This window comes from Malaclemys terrapin, chromosome 9 (genome assembly GCF_027887155.1).
Source record: "Malaclemys terrapin pileata isolate rMalTer1 chromosome 9, rMalTer1.hap1, whole genome shotgun sequence".
Classification (NCBI taxonomy): domain Eukaryota; kingdom Metazoa; phylum Chordata; order Testudines; family Emydidae; genus Malaclemys; species Malaclemys terrapin.
In genome coordinates, this window is record NC_071513.1 from 1,983,852 (window position 1) to 2,005,063 (window position 21,212).

General features: G+C 41.4%; 1 protein-coding gene across 6 annotated transcripts in view; it reads right to left on the reverse strand.

Annotated features, from left to right (window-relative positions):
* The window catches only part of LRCH2 (leucine rich repeats and calponin homology domain containing 2), an 89,722-nt gene that overhangs the window by 21,946 nt on the left and 46,564 nt on the right, over positions 1–21,212 (reverse strand). For 4 of the 6 annotated variants that reach the window (XM_054038995.1, XM_054038997.1, XM_054039000.1 and 1 more), the window contains 5 exons: positions 20,827–20,895; positions 15,857–15,905; positions 11,992–12,108; positions 4,275–4,319; positions 1,303–1,353 (listed from right to left, as the gene is read on the reverse strand). In XM_054038995.1, the coding sequence (XP_053894970.1) occupies positions 1,303–1,353; positions 4,275–4,319; positions 11,992–12,108; positions 15,857–15,905; positions 20,827–20,895 (331 nt within the window). The remainder of the gene's footprint in view (positions 1–1,302; positions 1,354–4,274; positions 4,320–11,991; positions 12,109–15,856; positions 15,906–20,826; positions 20,896–21,212) is intronic. The other 2 variants (XM_054038996.1, XM_054038998.1) reach the window with 1 other exon arrangement.

A 21,212-nucleotide genomic window follows, 5' to 3' on the forward strand; every position in this document is an offset into this window, starting at 1 on the left:
CTAGTTAACTTGGTGCCACTTGCATGTGCAAGCAAGGCCAGAACCACTTACAGAACAATGGGAAATGACAGCATGGGTAGGTAATCGTGGAATGAGCAGCTTCCAGGTAGACAGCCACTAATCCAAGTCTGTCTCTCCCCTGCTCAGGACTGGCCCTAGGCACCAGCCCACCAAGCTGGTGCTTGGGGCGGCACCTGGAGGGGGGCGGCGCGGTGCGGTGCTCCAGCTCCGGGGAGAGCGGAGCCCCGGCCGGGACTGGCCACCCTGGCCGCCGGGGAGAGCGGAGCCCCGGCCGGGCACTCTGCCCTCTCCCCCCCGCGCCCACCCCTGCTGCTGGGGGGGCGCAGGGGCGGCCGGAGGCTTTTTGGCCTGGGGCGGCAAAAAAGCCAGAGCCGGCCCTGCCCTTTTGCAGCTCAAATGGAGGGAAAACAGACCCGGAGGGATTATCTGTTTTCAAGAAGAAATAACCTTCAACAGCTGGGACAGTGGCCTCTCCCATCCCAAAAGGTGGCGAAGGGAAATTCCAACTCTTCAGTCCCCTGATGTGCTTGGAATCTTCTCCCAGCCTCCTACCTCATGATCCCTATCTGGCAATGGGTGGAAACCTTCAGCTTCATTGGGTGTCTTTTCTTCCTGGGTCAGTACTGTAATGCAGCTGACTGCCAGGGAAACATCATGGTCAGACCACAAAGGATTTTCCTTCCTAACCCTCAAACAACCAGAGAACCACACTGCCCGGGTAAAAGATGCATAAGGCAATCATGACTGTGGGGATGAATTCCCTTAAATTAGAGGGGGGGCCTTTTGCAATTCTGGCTGCTCTATGGACTCGCTGAGGTCCAAACCATAACTTGTTTTTAAACTCTCTAAAATGCTACACATGTAGGTAGCCTGCACTCTGTCTGTTCAATATGGCAGCTATGATTTCTCCCTTCTCAGTAGCTATTTTCATCAGCTAGAGTAAGAGGCAGAAAACAAATGCTACTTTCTAATACACCAACCTTTAAAAAAAAAAAAAAAAACAGAGGGAGCGAGAGATTTTATGCTAGTGGAGGCAGGACAAGTTAAGGAAGTTAACAAGGAATCTGTCCTTGATTCCTACTTATTTCTGTTTTTAAATTATTGCACAAGTGCATAATATTTTAATTCAATTCCTCTTTCAAAGCAAAGCTCATTGATTAACATTTTCTGACCTGTCCAAGAGTTACATGTTTTTGCACAGTGAACCACAATGAAAACAAATTAGCGCACACAGAAAATGTTCACTGAAAGAAAAAAACAAAACAAAACACAAACTTGTACCTCAGATGATACAGGAGACTGTGGGGACACATTAGTATTATCACTGTCTTGCTAAAAAGAAATCAAAGAGATGAAATTATAAAATGAAAATTATGGTTTTGAATAGGTATATGAAATTATGAAAATGCATACAAAAGACACATGCAACATTTTTTCCTCAAGTGTTGGGCAAAGTGGTAGTGACTAAATTAAAAAAATTGCAAATCAACTAAACACACACGTACAGCAGCCATAATTTGACAAAGGGTTTTTCCTGTTGTAAAACATCTTTAACTTGAACACCTCAATACATGGGAAAATGCCTAAGTCTATTATTCAGTAAATACATTTCAATTTGATAGATTTCATTTTGAAGCGAATGTTATTTTAAAATATAGTCCTTTCATTTAGTTGTAAAATGTTTAAGTCACAGAGCACACCTTTATCTATAAATATTATTTTGGAAAAGACCGGAACTAGTTACTGCAGTTTTCCTTTAAAGATGGTCACAAAAATAGAACGTAAGTTGTCACTGGATCTTTCTTTGAGATCCAGCTTTTTCTACACTATAAAACAATTTTCCCCCAGATTTTAACTTTAGATGCATCTATTAATTCACACTTGAGTAACTATAGCAGTTGAACTGGTAACTGCTATAATAATCCAAAGCATTGCTTTGTGGGTTTCCATATTGTTAAAAGACATAAAAAGATAAAGGAAGACTATTTCAGCCACCCTGACCTTGCAATTGGAAAGGTAACTGACAACATTATGGTTTGCCAGTGGTTTCGCTTTAAATATTTCCAACAAGAAATGAAAGACAAGACAAAAAAAGGAGGGCAAAAAAATGAATTTCAAAAGTAACACTAACTCTTTATTTACTATACTCCAGACTTTCAAATGCGAGGTCTGAGTGCATTTAGTATTAGCTAGGGCTGTCAATTAAATGCCAGTTAACTCACGCGATTAAGTTAAAAAAATTAATGGTGATTAATCGCAGTTTTAATCACACTGTTAAACAATAGAATACCAATGTATTAAATATTTTTGGATGTTTTTCTACATATTCCAATATATTGATTTCTATTACAACACAGTATACAAAGTGTACAGTGCTCACTTCATATTATTACAAATATTTGCACTGTAAAAATGATAAACAAAACAATATTTTTCAATTCACCTCATTCAAGTACTGTAGTGCAGTCTCTTTATCGTGAAAGTGCAATTTACAAATGTAGATTTTTTTGTTACATAACTGCACTCAAAAACAAAACAATGTAAAACTTTAGAGCCCACAAGTTCACTCAGTCCTTCTTGTTCAGCCAATCGTTAAGACAAACAATTTTTTTTAAATTTACAGGAGATAGTGCTGCCCGCTTCTTATTTACAATGTCACCTGAAAGTGAGAACAGGTGTTTGCATGGCGCTTTTGTAGCTGACACTGCAAGGTATCTATGTGCCAGATATGCTAAACATTCATACGCCCCTTCATGCTTCAGCCACCATTCCAGAGAACATGCTTCCATGCTGCTGATGCTCGTAAAAAAAAATAATGCATTCATTAAATTTGTGACTAAACTCCTTGAGGGAGAATTGTACATCTCCTGCTCTGTTTTACCTGCATTCTGCCATATATTTCATGTTATAGCAGTCTTGGATGATGACCCAGCACGTTGTTTGTTTTAAGAACACTTTCACAGCAGATTTGACAAAACGCAAAGAAGGTACCAATGTGAGATTTCTAAAGATAGCTACAGCACTCGACCCAAGGTTTAAGAACCTAAAGTGCCTTCCAAAATCTGAGAGGGATGAGATGTGAAGTATACTTTCAGAAGTCTTAAAAGAGCAACACTCTGATGCAGAAACTACAGAACCCAAACCACCAAAAAGGAAAATCAACCTTCTGCTGGTGGCATCTGACTCAGATAATTAAAATGGGCATGAATTGGTCTGCACTGCTTTGGATCATTATTGAGCAGAACATGTCATCAGCATGGACGCATGTCCTCTGGAATGGTGGTTGAAGCATGAAGAGACATCTGAATCTTTAGTGCATCTGGCACGTAAATATCTTGCAATGCCGGCTACAACAGTGCCATGCGTACGCCTGTTCTCACTTTCAGGTGACATTGTAAACAAGAAGCAGGCAGCATTATCTGCAAAGGTAAACAAACTTGTCTGAGCGATTGGCTGAACAAGAAGTAGGACTGAGTGGACTTGTAGGCTCTAAAGTTTTCAATTGTTTTATTTTTGAATGCAGTTTTTTTGGTCCATAATTCTACATTAGTAAGTTCAACTTTCACGATAAAGAGATTGCCCTCCAGTCTTGTAGTAGGTGAACTGAAAAATATTATTTCTTGTTTTTTACAGTGCAAATATTTGTAAAAAATTATAAAGTGAGCACTGTACATTTTGTATTCTGTGTTTTAATTGAAATCAATATTTGAAAATGTAGAAAACATCCAAAAATATTGAAATAAATGGCATTCTATTCTTGTTTAACAGCGCGTGCAATCACGATTAATTTTTTTAATCTCCTGCCAGTCCTAGTATTAGCATTTCATGCTGATGGCTGCTATGGAAATAATATGGTGCAAAAAGCATAAGGAAATATTAACCGGCTTTTTGTGGAAGAGTCACTTCATCCGAAGTACCTAATATTGTGTATAGTATGTATATAGCAGTGTATACATTGCCTTTGTTCAGTTGAATAGCTGAACTATTACTAGTTCGGTACTATACTGGTACTAAAGTGTAAAAATCCCCAAATGCTTCATTGTCTCAGTGTTTCCTTGTGTTCCCATCTGTCTGTATGCAACTGTTGTCTCTTGTTTTATACTTCGATTGTAAGATCTCTGGGGCATGGACAGTCTTTGTGTGATGTTTGTACAGCACCTAGCCCAGCGTGATCCTGGTCCACGACTAGGTGCTACACTAATACAAATAAATAATGAATTTTCTGAAGTATTTTTTACCACTATCATGCTCACCTCATCATTTTCATTTCCACTTGAACTCTTTCTGGAAGTCTTGTACTGCAAAACAGAAACAAGTTTTGTTTTTTTTAAACAGGAAACATGGGTTTCATTTGTACCAAATGGAATCTCTGTCAGTCAAATTGCGAGACAGATGGGCATCATTCAGTAAACGTTTTTAAATGGTGAAGAACTCAGGGCTGGGAGTTAGCAGTTTCTAGTCCTGACTGCCACTAACTCCTGACATGATCCCGAGCAGGTCACGTTACTTACATTTGTCCATCCACATTACTTACCTATGTCACAGGGCTGCTGACAAGCTAGCAGTGCTGCAGAAGTAAAAACAAAAGGTTACTCACCTTGTGCAGTAACAGTGGTTCTTTGAGATGCGTGTCCCTATGGGTGCTCCACATAAGGTGCGCGTGCACCTCTCAAGCCCTTGATCAGAGATTTTCCATTAGCAGTGTCCATTTGGCCTACTCATGCCCTCTACACCAGTGGTCTCCAAACTTTTTTGATCGCGCACCCCTATCAGTAAAAATTTTTTGAGCGTGCACCCCCTGCCGTGCTGACTCTACCATTTTTGCCGAAGCAAAAAAATAATAAAAATAAAAAAGCCGCTCGGACTCCCGCCTGACGAAGAGAAGGGGGAAAAAAAAGCACTCCTCCTGCCGCGCACCCCCAAGGATCCTCTTGCGCACCCCACTTTGGAGACCACTGCTCTATGCAACCTCATGCCGCACTCTGAGGGCATATAGGGCTACACGGGCAAACTGCCCTCAATTCTTCTGTATCTGAATGCCCAACAAGAACAGTCTGAGGCAGAGGGGAAGGAGGGCAGTAGTGAAGCACCTATACGGACGCACATCTCGAAGAACCAAAGTTACTGCGTAACTACTACTTTGAGTTGTGTCCTTATGGGTGCTCCACTTCAGGTGACTCCCAAGCAGTGTACTCACTGGGAGGGAGCGAGCGAGCTTCGGCATCAAGTCCAAGATCGAAGACAGTACAGCAGAACCAAGTGCTGCATCAGATCTGATGGCGTGAACTAATGCATAGGGTTGAGAAAGGTACGCACTGAAGCCCATGTAGCATCTCTGCATATCTCAGATGCTGGAATATTTTTGAGTAATGCTGTGGAAGTTGCTTGTGATCTTGTAGTGTGTGCTACAGTCCTTTGGGGAGGCAAAGCACCAGCTGCATCATACCAAGCACTAATACAGCCAGAGATCCATCTCTACCGTCTCCGTGAAGAGATCATGCACTTCTTTGACCTTTCAGCAATGGAGACAGAGAGTCTAGGTGATTTCTGAAATTGTTTAGTCTTATCCATATAAAAGACCAATGTCCATCATACAACTAATGTCTGAAGGGAAATCTCCTGCTGAGATTTATGTGGTTTAGGAAAAAAAAACCACGGGTGAAGATGGTTTAAATGGAAATTGGACAGCACCTCAGGTAAGAACTTTGGGTGCAGTCACAGAAAGACCTTGTCCTTGAAAAATATCGTGTGGGGGTCTACCATCAAGGCTCCCCAACCCTGAGGGCTGACATAGCAGCTACTAGAAAGGCCATCTTCATAGATAAGTGAAGCAAGGAGCAGGTCACTATCGATTAAAACAGAGGTCCCATAAGGTATTGAAGTACCCAGTTGAGATTTGAAGTCTGAGCAGGATCCTTAACATGTGGATGAAGATTACCCAGACCTTAATAAATCTCGATGACATTAAGTGCACAAAAATAGAAAACCCCTCTAGAGAGGAATTAAAAGCTGATATTGCAGTGAAATGAACTTTAATAGAGCGAATAGATACACCTGATTTTTTAAATCCAGCAGATAATCAAATATGGCTGATGGAGGAGAAGCTTCGGGCACAAGGTGGTGATGGTGATATCAGCGGTTGAACCTCTTCCATTTTTGAAGGTAAATAATTAGGAGTTAACTCCCTTTTACTGTTTAGTAATATTTGTACTCCTGTCGAGCAGGTGGATTTTAATCCCATGAGCCATCTCGGAGCCATGCCTAGAGATGGAGGACCTCTAGGTTGGGGGTGAAGCACATGACCTGCATCCTGAGAGAGGAGTTGAGGGACTGTTGGAAACTTGAGCGACAGTTGGATACACAAGTGAAGCAGGTAAAGATATCAAGCTTGTGTCGGCCAGCTCAGCACTACAAGGATAACCCTGGTCTTGTTTTGCCTGATCTTGTTCATCATTCTTAGCATTAGTAGTGTTGGAGTGAATGTGCAGAACAGGTCCTCTGTCCAAGGAAGCAGAGAGGTGTCTCCCAAAGAGAGGTGACTTAGACCTCCTCTTCAGTAGGATAAGAGGAACTTCCTGTTGTGGGATGTGGTGAATAGGTCCATCTGTGGAAGTCCCCACCTCTGGAATATTCCATGAAGGATTTGAGAGTTCAACTCCCATTCGTAGTCCTGGGAGGAGCGCCTGCTGAGTAACAGGCTTTGACATTTTGGACTCCAGGAAAGCAGCTAATAACTGAAGATGATGGACTATACAGCAGTTCCATAATTGTATAGCTTCGGTGTACAGGGAAGGGGATCTTGCGCCTTCCTGTTTACTGATATAGAACAGGCAAGCCACATTATCTGTAAGTGATTCTGATTGATTTACCCTTGATAAGGTGTCAGAACTGAAGTGGGATAATTTGGAGTTCTTTACATTTAGCTGGAGACCCAATTCTGGAAGAGGGAGAGAGCTGTCTGGGTGGAAATTAGCACTGCTTTGTAAGACTGGGCCTTGACTTTTCAGATACAGGAAGACTAAAATTGCTTCTTGCGGAAGATAAGCAGTCTTAGCAAAAGTCAGGCTCTGCCTGTGTGCAGGCTCACAGAACCTGGCAAGAACAGGGCTGATATTGCAGAAACATGCACACTCCTAAGTGCTAGGCACAGGACACTCACGCAAGCACATTCCAGAAGGGTGGTACTAGAACATCCCGACACCAAGTATAGTATGAACACACTCCCCGAAGGTGATACAAGGATACACTGACCCCCTCTTAGAGATAAGGTCAGGATGACAGTGTGATGGACAGAGATGTTTTGATTGAAACAACATATACAAGGTAATGGGTGGTAACAAACCATGTCATGGAGCAGTAACTAACTACGTTTGAGGGGCAACACGCAACTTGTTTGTACTGGTGTATAAAGATGGATCTTAGAGGGAGTGTCTTTGTCTGGCCTAGGGGGCAGCGGAACATCCCACCGCTGATTGAGCTGGTCCACTGTCATGGGCATACATGTGCTAGTGTAACTGTAGACATTAATCCGGGGAGCTAGGACCATGCTTCCTTGGCAATAAACCTGGCCGGGTGCCTTCGCTACTAAACCAAGTCTTGTGGTCTTATTGGGCAGTTCTATCTAGGTCTGCTGTGTCTGCCATCTGCGCAGAGCTAGGACAGCACTGTAAGAACAGACTCACGCAGCCAACATCTGACACCACCACTAAAAGCTTTAAGAACCCCTTTGGGGCTGAAGAGAGGTCAAAGGGAAGTACTAGATTTTGAAAATGATCCTGGCCCAGGATACCAGAGTGCAGGTATTTCCTGTGTACGGGACGTATCACTATATGTAACAAGGCGTCCTGTAGGTCAAAGGCCGAAAACCATTAAATTCTTAATGGCAGAATTCAACTGCCTTAATTATGAGACCATTCTTTTTGCAGTCTTCTGCCTCATTCACTACACACCTCTAAACTTCTGGAACAAATGAAGCCTGGGACCTACAGACAATCGCTTCCTTTACTAGACAACCCTGGTTCATCCCCACAGGGTCCATCCTATGCACTGAATGAGGAATGGGTCCTATGAGGAAACAGAAGACAGCATCCCTGTTCATAGTTCAGGCACTCAGCCCTGGGCTGGAGCATGCTCAGTGCAGAGATCACCTTTGGAGCTTCTAGCTGCTAAAACTGAAGATGTCTCTACTGAGCAAGTGTGAACTGCAATTTTTCAAAGGCTTATAAATTGCCCAAATTTGGGCAGATTTTCATGGGGATAGCAAAAGGCACATCCTGGACACCAAGGCCACCATCCTGTAAAATTTCAAGTACCTATTCCAAAGCAGCAGCCCTAGAGATTTTTTAAAGAAAGGGTCACCAGAATTTTATAACATGGGCAAAGCAACATTCTTTGAATGACAAACATTTTAGCTACAATTTAAAAAAAAATCAGTTTACGGAAGACACCTGGCATGGAAAATTACAGCCTGACTGTTAAAAATCTGGCCCAAGTTATAAGCTACTGAAAACAGGATCTTATAATAGCAATGATAGAGCAACCTTAGTAATAGGTAGTGCTTCCAGCCCCACCCAAGAGGTATATCAATTTGAGCTGAAGTTTTCCCATGTTAGGAGTCTCTCAGTCTGATATATACTATATTAATTTCAGCTATAAATGGTTCTAATGTGCAGACGTGCTCTGCACACACAGCTGCAACTGAAGTCAACTTGAACTGTACTTTGAGCATACACAGTCCTATCAAAATACCAAGTATACTGAAAAAATCAGAACCTAGGTGTTTTAAGTTGGGCATCCAAAATTAGAGGAGACAACCATTTTAGCTGTGATCTCTCTATGCTTAAATCCCCCAACTGTAAAATTGGAACAACAACATCACCTAATCTCACAGGCATATTGTGAAGCTGAATTCATTAAAGTTTGAGAAACACTCAGATACTATGATGATAGCATCACAGGAAACACCGATGAGAAAATTAATAATTTTGTATTTAGACCTGGTTTGAATGGTATACATTAAATGAGATCTGGGGCCACAATGAATGCACAAAACAAAAAGAAATATTGACTACCCATTCACTGTATGTTTTAGTCTATTAAAAGTTTCTCCGTACATTTTTGCAATTTTGACGGTCATTTCAGCTAAGGGCCATACAAACAGTTACACTGGCCATAAAGCAAATGTGAATGGAAAGCAAAAAAGAGCACATTAAGAAGATATAATCCTAAATTGCATACCAAACTAGGAAGTACTCTGTGCAACTAGTGCCTTGAGAAAGCCAGACTCCATTCACATAGGTAGTGGACCACACAGAAAGATGATGAGTAAGATCAATGAGCTATGTGTCATCTCCACAACACCATCTTCTCAGAAATGGTGTTCAGCAGCCATATAATACTACAGGCATTGAAGTTTTCACAGTCACTTTACAGATGAAACCATAGCGGTTGAGCAAATAATCTTTTCTGAAGAGGCCACTGATTTAACCATGCAAAGAATTATATCCAGAATGACAATGTGATGGTTAGTTATGAAATACAGAAATGTAATTAATAGCCAGGATGTGTTGCAGGGAGAAAGAGAAAAGCCCTTTTCACTCGACAGTAACGCCAACATGAGATCTCATATGACGGAAAGCACATTCACTGAAGTAAACCGAAGCACTACAAGGCTCTACTCAGGTAACAGTTTCTCTTTGAAGTTTGTTTTTGAAGTTTTTTTGTTGAAATATGGCTACTTTTAAATCTGTAGTAGAATGTCAAGGGAGGCTGAAGTGTTCTCCTACTGGCTTTTGTATGTTACCATTCCTGATGTCCAATTTGTGTCCATTTATTCTTTTACATAGAGACTGTTTTGGCCAATGGTGTGGCTCATGTGGTTGGGTCCTCTGATGGTGTCGCTAGAGTAGATATGGGGACAGAGTAGGCAATGAGGTTTGTTACAGGAATTGGTTCCTGGGTTAGTGTTTCTGTGGTGTGGTGTGTAGTTGCTGGTGAGTATTTGCTTCAGGTTGGGGGGCTGTCTGTAAGCGAGGACTGGCCTGTCTCCCAAGGTCTGTGAGAGTAAGGGATCGTTTTCCAGGATAGGTTGTAAATCGTTTATGTACTGGAGAGGTTTTAGCTGGGGGCTGTACGTAATGGCCAGTGGCGTTCTGTTATTTTCCTTGTTGGGCATGAGCCACACCATCAGGGACTCATTCACCTGCACATCTACTAATGTGATATATGCCATCATGTATCAGCAATGCCCCTCTGCCATGTATATTGGCCAAACCGGATAGTCTATGTAAAGAGTCCTTCCCTTTCCCCCTCTTTGCTCCAGAGTCACATATAGTACTAGGGGACACACTCCTTGCCAGTTCTGGATGATGTACAGGGAGGTCTCCCCAGCCTGGGCCTGACTGGAGCCTTGCTGCACTCCATAAGGTGCTTCCGAAGCCAAAGTTCTCGCAGAAAAGCACAGCAGATATTGCATTTGATGGAGAAATGAGCTTCTCCAAGGCAGTAGAGGCAGTATGATTATTGCCACTGGCCCAAAAGGAGCAACGGGAGGAGACGTGGTTTTTGAAACCTGGTATCCTAGGCATAATCTAAGTCCCATGCTGGGAGACTGGAAAGAATCTCACATCAGAGAATCCAACACTAACTAGTGAACACCAAATAATAAATAAAATGAAAAAATTATAACAAAGTATCAGCTCTGGACATTGGAGGATTCTGACTCAGGCCATGCGGTGCTAAGAAAGAGCTGAAGAGGCGGTCGGTCAGCCCCACCCCTTATCTCCTCAGTGTGGAGCATGAGGAGAATAGGGGCACAGGTGTGGACTAACTGACACTATTTGCAATAATTTTCCAGTTTCAGGAGGATGGAGCAAATATGTATTCAGTTGAATATACAGAGGCACCTGCACTCAAAGAAGAAATTTGCTATTGGATTCAGTTTATTTAGATCTTCTGTAACACTGTTAAAGCTGTCATATCTTTATAGATAGAAAGCCTAATCTGAAGCTTGTCACAAAACACCACAATTATCTACAGAAGTTGGAAAAAAAATTGACTTCTGCTCTGTTGCCTGTGATCTTGTGCCTATTTTGCATCATGCGGACACTGACATCTTGTGACCATTAGTCCATATTGCAAACAAACGGAAATAATTTCAGAGTATTTCCTCTCTCTCACCCTCAAGTTAATGCAGTAAGATAGTTACTAAATCAAACATGTAAGGGTGATATTAGCATACTGTACTAGGATATGGCAACTGATTTAAGATGTACTGTATATCTTTCTTAGACTGCAAAAATACCAAACTGAGCATCAACATTTGTTTAAAATAGTTTTGCATTTTTTTTGTGGTTTTAATCCTGAGGTGGGGGGAAGAAGAGAAGAAATGATGGATGTTTGGAAGGTTTCTAGGTTAGGTTTTATTCTCTGCCTTCAGAATACAGTTTTAAGTTTACATTTGCTATTGAAGATAAGAGAAATAAGAAGCATTTCCTCACTCAGCTAAATGTTTCCAGTTTTCCTGCACTCTTAAATTGCCCTGGAAGCAGATGTATTAATCTAACAGGACTGAACCAACGCAGAATATAACTCACGTGCAAGTTAGAAGAGAATGCTATCCCATTAGGCCCCTTCATTTAGTTACCCAAGAAAACCCATCCGCTTATCTTACAAAAGAGAAATAAAGCCCATAGTATTTTAATGATTCATGCCTAAAACACAGTATTTCAAAATATTGTTTGTTAATATGTATTTGATTAGATGATATATACACACTTACTTCTACAAATTGCAGCAGAGAGTGAACCAGAAGATAAATGTAACAGTTTGTATCATACTAGTCTGGTGATAATTAAGTTAAATACATTGGCTTCCTTTAGGATACAGAAAAGGTGCTCAAGTTGTAACTAGAAACATTAGTTCTTCAAAGAGGGAAAAGAGGCAGCAAATGAAAAAATAAGTATACAATACCTTGAAATATTCCTTTCTAACTTGTTTGCTCCTCCTCCTCTCTTCATTCTGCCAGATAACAGGCTGTGTTTCTGGCCAGTGCTGCTCATCTGTCAGATCCTTTTGGTTTTCTAGTGGCTGCAAAGTTCAACAACGTTTTTAGACAGCAAGAATTTAAACATTAGCATGGATTATGAGGACACTGAAATTATATTACAGAGGTAAATTTGAACAGAAAAGTTGGTTTAACTAGAAATACTATTTATCTTGGGCCTTATTTGTCTCTGTTACGCTTCAGTTTTGCAGCATTGTAATTCCACCAATCTCTAATACAGGTCACTTCTACCGACAGCACTTCTTACATTTCAAGACTCTAAAATAAGTTATATATGGGGGAGAGTATAAGTTTAATGAATGCCTTAAATTGTTACTTTTTTTTTTTTTTTTTTTTTTTTATAAAACCACAGCTTTCTTCATTATCCATGCTGGGCCTGATTTTCACAAATTAGCATGTACTGAAATTGTATACACTTACCACTAATAGGCATGCAAATGGAAAGGTAGATTTGTGACCAGCTATTCATGTGTGATTACCCTATTTGAGAATGCAGCGAGTCACTGTGCATGCAAATTGAGGTGTGCATAATTTTACACATCAGGTCAGTTATCCACTGATATTCTTTTTTTAAAAAGCATTTTCTTGTGACTCCCACCTACAATGAAATGTATGCAATAGATGGCACTATCTAAATATCCATCTTTACAACATGTAAATTAATATAATAATTTGAAGGAGACAATAAAAAGCTTATTCATAAAAGATCAGTGAATTTAAATAATTAAATGTTCTCATATCCACTAAATATAAAGAAAGATGATTCAAAAGGAGATATTTACCTACAAGGACACTGCATATAAATCAATCTACATTTCTAAAGCTGTCTTTGTATTACCACCTAAGGGCACCATAAAACGAACATAAAACAAACACTGAATTGAAATCTACAACCAAACATTTTGAGTTTGATCACAAACATTTCACAGCACTTCAATGTGTTTCCTACCCAGGAATAAAAAGCAAAACAAGAGATCTACAATATAATATATCTGCTGGGAGAGCAATACAGCGGTGCACAGGCAATCCAGGAAATTTTTGGAAAGTGTAGGGGACAATTTCCTGGTGCAAGTGCTGGAGGAACCAACTAGGGGCAAAGCTTTTCTTGACCTGCTGCTCACAAACAGGGAAGAACTAGTAGGGGAAGCAAAAGTGGATGGGAACCTGGGAGGCAGTGACCATGAGATGGTCGAGTTCAGGATCCTGACACAAGGAAGAAAGGAGAGCAGCAGAATACGGACCCTGGACTTCAGAAAAGCAGACTTTGACTCCCTCAGGGAACAGATGGGCAGGATCCCCTGGGAGAATAACATGAAGGGCAAAGGGGTCCAGGAGAGCTGGCTGTATTTTAAAGAATCCTTATTGAGGTTGCAGGAACAAACCATCCCGATGTGTAGAAAGAATAGTAAATATGGCAGGCGACCAGCTTGGCTAAACAGTGAAATCCTTGCTGATCTTAAACGCAAAAAAGAGGCTTATAAGGAGTGGAAGATTGGACAAATGACCAGGGAGGAGTATAAAAATATTGCTCAGGCGTGCAGGAGTGAAATCAGGAAGGCCAAATCACACTTGGAGTTGCAGTTAGCAAGAGATGTTAAGAGTAACAAGAAGGGTTTCTTCAGGTATGTTAGCAACAAGAAGAAAATCAAGGAAAGTGTGGGCCCCTTACTGAATGAGGGAGGCAACCTAGTGACCGAGGATGTGGAAAAAGCTAATGTACTCAATGATTTTTTTGCCTCTGTCTTCACGCACAAGGTCAGCTCCCAGATTGCTGCACTGGGCAGTACAGCATGGGGAGAAGGTGGCCAACCCTCTGTGGAGAAAGAAGTGGTTCGGGACTATTTAGAAAAACTGGACGTGCACAAGTCCATGGGGCTGGATGCGCTGCATCCGAGGGTGCTAAAGGAGTTGGCGGGTGAGATTGCAGAGCCATTAGCCATTATTTTTGAAAACTCATGGCGATCGGGGGAGGTCCCAGATGACTGGAAAAAGGCTAATGTAGTGCCCATCTTTAAAAAAGGGAAGAAGGAGGATCCGGGGAACTACAGGCCAGTCAGCCTCACCTCAGTCCCTGGAAAAATCATGGAGCAGGTCCTCAAGGAATCAATTATGAAACATTTAGAGGAGAGGAAAGTGATCAGGAACAGTCAGCATGGATTCACGAAGGGGAAGTCGTGCCTGACTAACCTAATTGCCTTCTATGATGAGATAACTGGCTCTGTGGATGAGGGGAAAGCAGTGGATGTGTTATTTCTTGACTTTAGCAAAGCTTTTGATACTGTCTCCCACAGTATTCTTGCCACCAAGTTAAAGAAGTATGGGCTGGATGAATGGACTGTAAGGTGGATAGAAAGCTGGCTAGATCGTCGGGCTCAACGGGTAGTGATCAATGGCTCCATGTCTAGTTGGCAGCCGGTTTCAAGTGGAGTGCCCCAAGGGTCGGTCCTGGGGCCGGTTTTGTTTAATATCTTTATTAATGATCTGGAGGATGGTGTGGACTGCACTCTCAGCAAGTTTGCAGATGACACTAAACTAGGAGGCGTGGTAGATACACTAGAGGGTAGGGATCGGATACAGAGGGACCTAGACAAATTAGAGGATTGGGCAGAAAAAAACCTGATGAGGTTCAACAAGGACAAGTGCAGAGTCCTGCACTTAGGACGGAAGAATCCCATGCACTGCTACAGACTAGGGACCGAATGGCTAGGTAGCAGTTCTGCTGAAAAGGACCTAGGGGTCACAGTGGACGAGAAGCTGGATATGAGTCAACAGTGTGCTCTTGTTGCCAAGAAGGCTAACGGCATTTTGGGCTGTATAAGTAGGGGCATTGCCAGCAGATCGAGGAACGTGATCGATCGTTCCCCTTTATTCGACATTGGTGAGGCCTCATCTGGAATACTGTGTCCAGTTTTGGTCCCCACACTACAAGAAGGATGTGGAAAAATTGGAAAGAGTCCAGCGGAGGGCAACAAAAATGATTAGGGGTCTGGAGCACATGACTTATGAGGAGAGGCTGAGAGAACTGGGATTGTTTAGTCTCCAGAAGAGAAGAATGAGGGGGGATTTGATAGCAGCCTTCAACTACCTGAAGGGGGGTTCCAAAGAGGATGGAGCTCGGCTGTTCTCAGTGGTGGCAGATGACAGAACAAGGAGCAATGGTCTCAAGTTGCAGTGGGGGAGGTCCAGGTTGGATATCAGGAAAAACTATTTCACTAGGAGGGTGGTGAAACACTGGAATGCGTTACCTAGGGAGGTGGTGGAGTCTCCTTCCTTGGAGGTTTTTAAGGCCCGGCTTGACAAAGCCCTGGCTGGGATGATTTAGCTGGGAATTGGTCCTGCTTTGAGCAGGGGGTTGGACTAGATGACCTCTTGAGGTCCCTTCCAACTCTGATATTCTATGATTCTAAGGACTATTTAAAAGCTGAGAAAACAGAAAAATCTGTTACGCACAAGACAAAGAAATTATACAAGAATAAAGTAGGGCGAAATTAAGACCCATAATGCCTTAGAAGTAGTACATAGATCTTAAATTCATATAAGCATTATTTGAAAGAAAGAAAAATGAAGTCTGTATTAAAGATGCAATACAAAATGAAGAGGGACATTTTTAGATTACCTTTACATTTGCAACCACAATTATGTGGTATCTGCAAACAAATACATCTGTGAACACAAACACTATGCAAGTTATGCTACACCAGTAGCACATCCATGGATGAAATGATTATCAAGGGCTAATAAGGTGATATAGTTTTACATGCATATATTTACCTGCCATCTGTAAGGAGACACTGGAGAATTTGTTTCATCTGTTGAGACACTTAAAAAAAAAAAAAAACTATTTGAATATGCATTTTCTTGGTTTTATTAACTATGTTGTTACTTTTTACACACTAATAGCAAGACTTCCAAAATACTTTAGACTAATATAGAAATTTGATATTTTAAGCAGATTTTTTGAGGTCTGAATTAGTGTTAAAAATGCATATTGTTATGAACACTGTTTTGATGTCTTGTGTGTTGCCCAACAATTTTATAACCAATACTGTCAAAAGTAATTTTATGAGCTTTTGATTAAAATGTAATGAAATTTGAGATTTTTGCATCCAGATCCATTTTAAGCTCCTTTATAGTTTTAGCATACTATGCTTACCATTTTCCAAGCTTATTGCCAATACATACTACAACTGGATAACATTAATCTTTAAAATATTACTTGTGGAATTCAGTTACTTCCTTTCTTCAAGAACCAGATACACCCTTTATTCAAAATTAACAGTAAAACTAAAGTCTGTTCTAATGCCATTTTAAAAGGGTACTTTCAGTTTAAGCCCACACGCTTTTTTTTTTTAACTGAATATTAAGAACATATAAGATTACTACGACTGAAAGTTCAGAGTAACAATTTCTCTATCGTTTCCAGAGTTTTTACTTTGTGACTGCAACAGCCCCGTATATAGTCAGTTTCACTGTTTGCCCTGTAGGGTCAGTTTTTGTGTGTGGGGGTCCATCACATAGCAATAGGGCAGAGAAATGTTTTAGAAGAGAGGAAAATTAAATTGTAGAACCTCAAAAGTTCACAGGGGGACTAACAGGTAGATATAGTACTTGAAACTACTTGTATTATTCAATTCAAAAAATGAGCTTAAAAAGTTTAAGTTCTTTGAACAAAATCCTTCTTCAAAGTTCCTACTTAAAACTCACTGCTTCAGTAATGCTTACCAGCAACCATCTTGGCTGACACTGGGGACCGAACCAGGGACCTCCAGAACTGAAAGCATGAGTCCCATCATGAGCTGAAGAACCAGATGCAGTAGCTGTGGGCTGCAAGAGACCCTCCCTTCTGAGGACTTTGCACAGAGAGGGATACATAGCACTCACCAAACAGTGGGTTACATTTAGAGTCATCTACAGCCTGGGCAACTGGATTATGATGTTGCATTATACAACATGACATCACTGCATACAACACAATAGAAAGTGAAGGATAAAAAAGCAGCAAATCATTTCTGAGGACAAGGGGCTATTTCTAAGGTAACTGCAGCAGCTACAAAGTCGCTTAATACTCTGCCAAGACTTTTAGCAGGTAGATTTAAAAATAGGCATGAGATATATGATCTTTCTACAATACTGTTCTGGGGAGCAAAACTATAAATGTCACAAGCTGCAGTTTGGGAAACAGGCTGCAAAATTTCTACTGAGGGCTATTATAGGTTTGGTTAAAATCCTAATTTTAATTGCATTAGAAAATCTGAGGAGGAAAACCAGCAATGCCCATAACCAATGAACCAGAAGCGATCCTGGGATGGAGCGTTCACCCAATGAAAGGCCTGGAAGGGTTAAGATGGCTAAGTGAGCCAATTAACTGCCCAGGCTGCACCTGGAGGAGACAGGGAGCTCAGATGGGCAGGAACAGGTGGGGCCTATATAATTCAGGAAGCTGGCAACAGAGGGGACTGCATGGAAGTAGTCTGTAGTCACTCCCTGGGTGAAGGGAGGTGTGGTTTGGACTATAGAGCAGTTGTTCTCAAACTAGGGCCGCCGCTTGTTCAGGGAAAGCCCCTGGCGGGCCGGGTGCCGCGTCTGCAGGTTCGGCTTATTGCGGCTCCCACTGGCCGCGGTTCGCCGCTCCAGGACAATGGGGGCTGCAGGAAGTGGCGTGGGCCAAGGGACGTACTGGCCCCCCTTCCCACAGCCCCCATTGGCCTGGAGCAGCGAACCGCGGCCAGTGGGAGCCGTGATCGGCCGAACCTGCAGATGCGGCAGGTAAACAAACCAGCCCGGCCTGCCAGGGGCTTTCCCTGAACAAGCAGCGGCCCTAGTTTGAGAATCACTGCTATAGAGGATAGTCCAAAGTCACTCCCTGGGAAGAGGGAATTGGGAGGTTGACAAACCCGAGAGGGGGGAAGCTAGGACAAGGCTCATGGGGAAAGCAGCGAGGTATGGGATAGATCAAACCTTGGCTGCCGATGACAGGGCCCCTGAGCCAGGACCCAGAGTAGAGGGCATATCCAGGTCCAGTAGGGGGCTACCAGCCACTGATGAAATGGCACCAGTGGGGCAGTGAGTAAGAAAACTGCCTGAACCCATTTTTCAAGAGGGACTTTGATAACCCGGGGGGGAGGGGGTGGAGAGAGGCAGGAAATAAGTATGGTGACCTGGCCAGAGGGCCGAATCATGAAGAGGAGGCTGGGGTTCCTGGAGTGAGAGGGGTCCGCAGGGCGAGAGGACAAAGAAAGAGACACCATCAGGGGAGGGCACAAGGCCTGGCCGGACCTAATCCCCAGGGTGGCAAGCAGGTGGTGCTACCAGCAGTGAGTGAATCCTCTCAGAACTCATTTTTGGTTTAGACATGGATAATGTACCTTTTTCAAAAGGCACAATATACGTTAAGATGCTTGGAACCAGTCCTGTGGTGAGATACATCATACATAATTTTTAAATCACTTAAATATGTATTTATCATTTATAGACCTATTCACCAAGGAAATCCAATCTGAATAGAAAGCATTGAAAAACAATTATATTTAGAGAAAATTTTACTTGTATATCTATTTCCTATTAAATACTTGCAGTAATAAATGTAAGGGCAGAAAGGAAACAAAGATCCTGTTTTTAAGTTCCATCTACTTGTGTTGATTATTCCTTACTTGAGGAAAATCCTGTTAGTTACAGACTAGGCTGCTGAGGAGAGGATTATGTTGTCACAGACAAAGGATTAGGACTCTGGGGCTCTAATTTTACTGTTCAAAACGGTTCCGACATTAAAAGGGAAGTTTGTATCTGACAAATTTGTTTCTTAGAAATAGAATATCTATAGGTCCTCTACCTAGGACTGGTTCAAACACAGACAAAAAGATGCTAGTTAAAATCTACCTTATGAAGAGGGCCTTCCCCCCCATGATCGCTCCTGAATATACCAAGTAATTGTAATTGTGCTCTCCCCTGCCCAGTAGCTGGGTTTAGGATTTGGCATTATTCACGGATATGATTTGCCGAGTAGCTTTTCCACTCCTGATGCTTCTATTTACAATTGGGAAATGTTTATTAGCAGCCACAAACAGCAAAAACCTCCATTAAAGAACTCTAGCAAACCAACAGTATCCCTAGAAAAAACAAACAAAATTTAGGATTAAAAAAGTTTGCTTTCAGTTTACTGCTCAATTTTAATGCCTAAATAACTTGGAAATGCACTGTTTACATCATATAGAAGTGTTTTTCAGATTACTAACAGTTTAAGTTAAACACCAAAACTATTTTTTTCAAGTTCTACTTAAATGTTCAAAGTGAGAAATTCAAAGTTACCCCCAAGTTATTCCTAATATAGATAAGAAACTAATCTGGCTATATTTCAAAGAATAAAACTGGTAAATTAAACTCAATGGCCGAGAGAGCTTTTCACATTAGGGACATGCCAAAATTAAACAAAATTGACATCTAAGGGACACGATCAACTTGCATTTCTTTTAAAATTGGTAAACTAAAACAAATTCTTTTGACAGGGCACCCTTTCAAAGAGAGCGTTCTGAGTTTTTTCCTTAAAATGCCCTATAAAATTTTTACCTTTTATCTGTTCTTTTCAACCAGAAAGAAACAGACAAACTGACTAAAGAGGGCAAACAGTGAAACTGATTCTACACACAACCTGCCAAAAGCGCCTAGTAAACAAAATGAAAAATAAAAATATTTTCACTGACTTCTGTCAAAATAATCTTGGATGTTACTACAACATATAGTAGGCACATATCATTCACAGAAAGAAATAAGTGAAAGGGAACTATGCAATTCATTCCCAAGTATTTCAAACATGCATTATCAGAGGAACTGGTGTAAGCTTTTAGTGATCTAGAACAAAATTCTTCAATTTATAACTGAACTTCAGCCATGGAATCTGAGCGACCCAAACCATACGAATGTTAGATACTTAGGTAAGATACTAGAATTCAATTCAGTCCCAATGGTGCAGGGAAGTGCAAACTGCACCTCACTGTGCCCACCAGGGACCAAGTGGAGAGAAAAATCAAGCCTGGGAAGAGCCTCCCTGCTAGCTGCTGAACCCCCAAGTTTTTCATTGAATCAGCTCCTCAACCAGACTCTCAGCTGTGAGAACCTTACTCTGCTGAATCCCCCACCCCCCGGAGATTGATTTTCTGCTGCTGGGGACCGTGAGTCAGAGGGTGGTGTTAGCAGACACCAAGCAACTCTGGCCTTTGTTTCCTCAAAAACATACCCCTTTATCAACACTGGTATAAGTAAAGTTTGGGTCTCTCATCACAAAAGGCATTTAAGGTCACCCAGTAGAGTAGCAATACGGTAAAGGGCACATAGCGGTCCGGAATACTAATCATTTTATGAACTCATGGCTGAAAGAATAAGAACTTTCTGATATCATGTTTCATGGTGTGAAAAAAACTGATCTACAGAAAAATACACTGCTATAAAATGTCTTAATGATCATATTATACCAGAATTAAACAAAAAATAATTTCTTGAAGGAGACCACCACCACAACCCCAAAACAGCTAAAAAGTGCTCTGGTATTATTATTCCAACAGCTGTATTTCACATCCAAATTTTGTCAGTGGAAGGAGTGTGAGGCTCCCACAAAAGTCGCGAACATTCAAGGGAAGAATTCAGTCCTCATTGTTCAGTGTTCCTTCCCTACCCTGTATAAAATGTTCACAAAAAAAAAAAATCTTACTTCAGTACTATGAAAGAAAGCGCTAAAAATTTCTTAATACCTTTTTTCAGATTCCACAGTCTGCTTTGGCCTGTTTCTTGTGCTTACTGAGGTTGAATGATTAAGAAGCCTACAAAGAAAACACACATTTATCTGACAGCTCTCTAGTTAGCAACCTCTGTAAAGTATACAGCGCCTTCTCCATTAAATGCTTCCTACAAAATAAACACTCTGAATATTTAAGTGGCATAGATTTTACATAGAATCTGAATGTGCTTACATAAAGAAAACCCAACAGAGCCCAGTCCTGCTTCCACTGAAGTCAATAGCAGAGTTTCCAACTTTTATGCTCTCAAGTCTTGCAATAGTAGGTATTTCTTTAAAAAAAACAAACCCAAACCAAAACACAACTCTTTACAATCTCAGAAAAAGCTAGGTCTCCTTCCT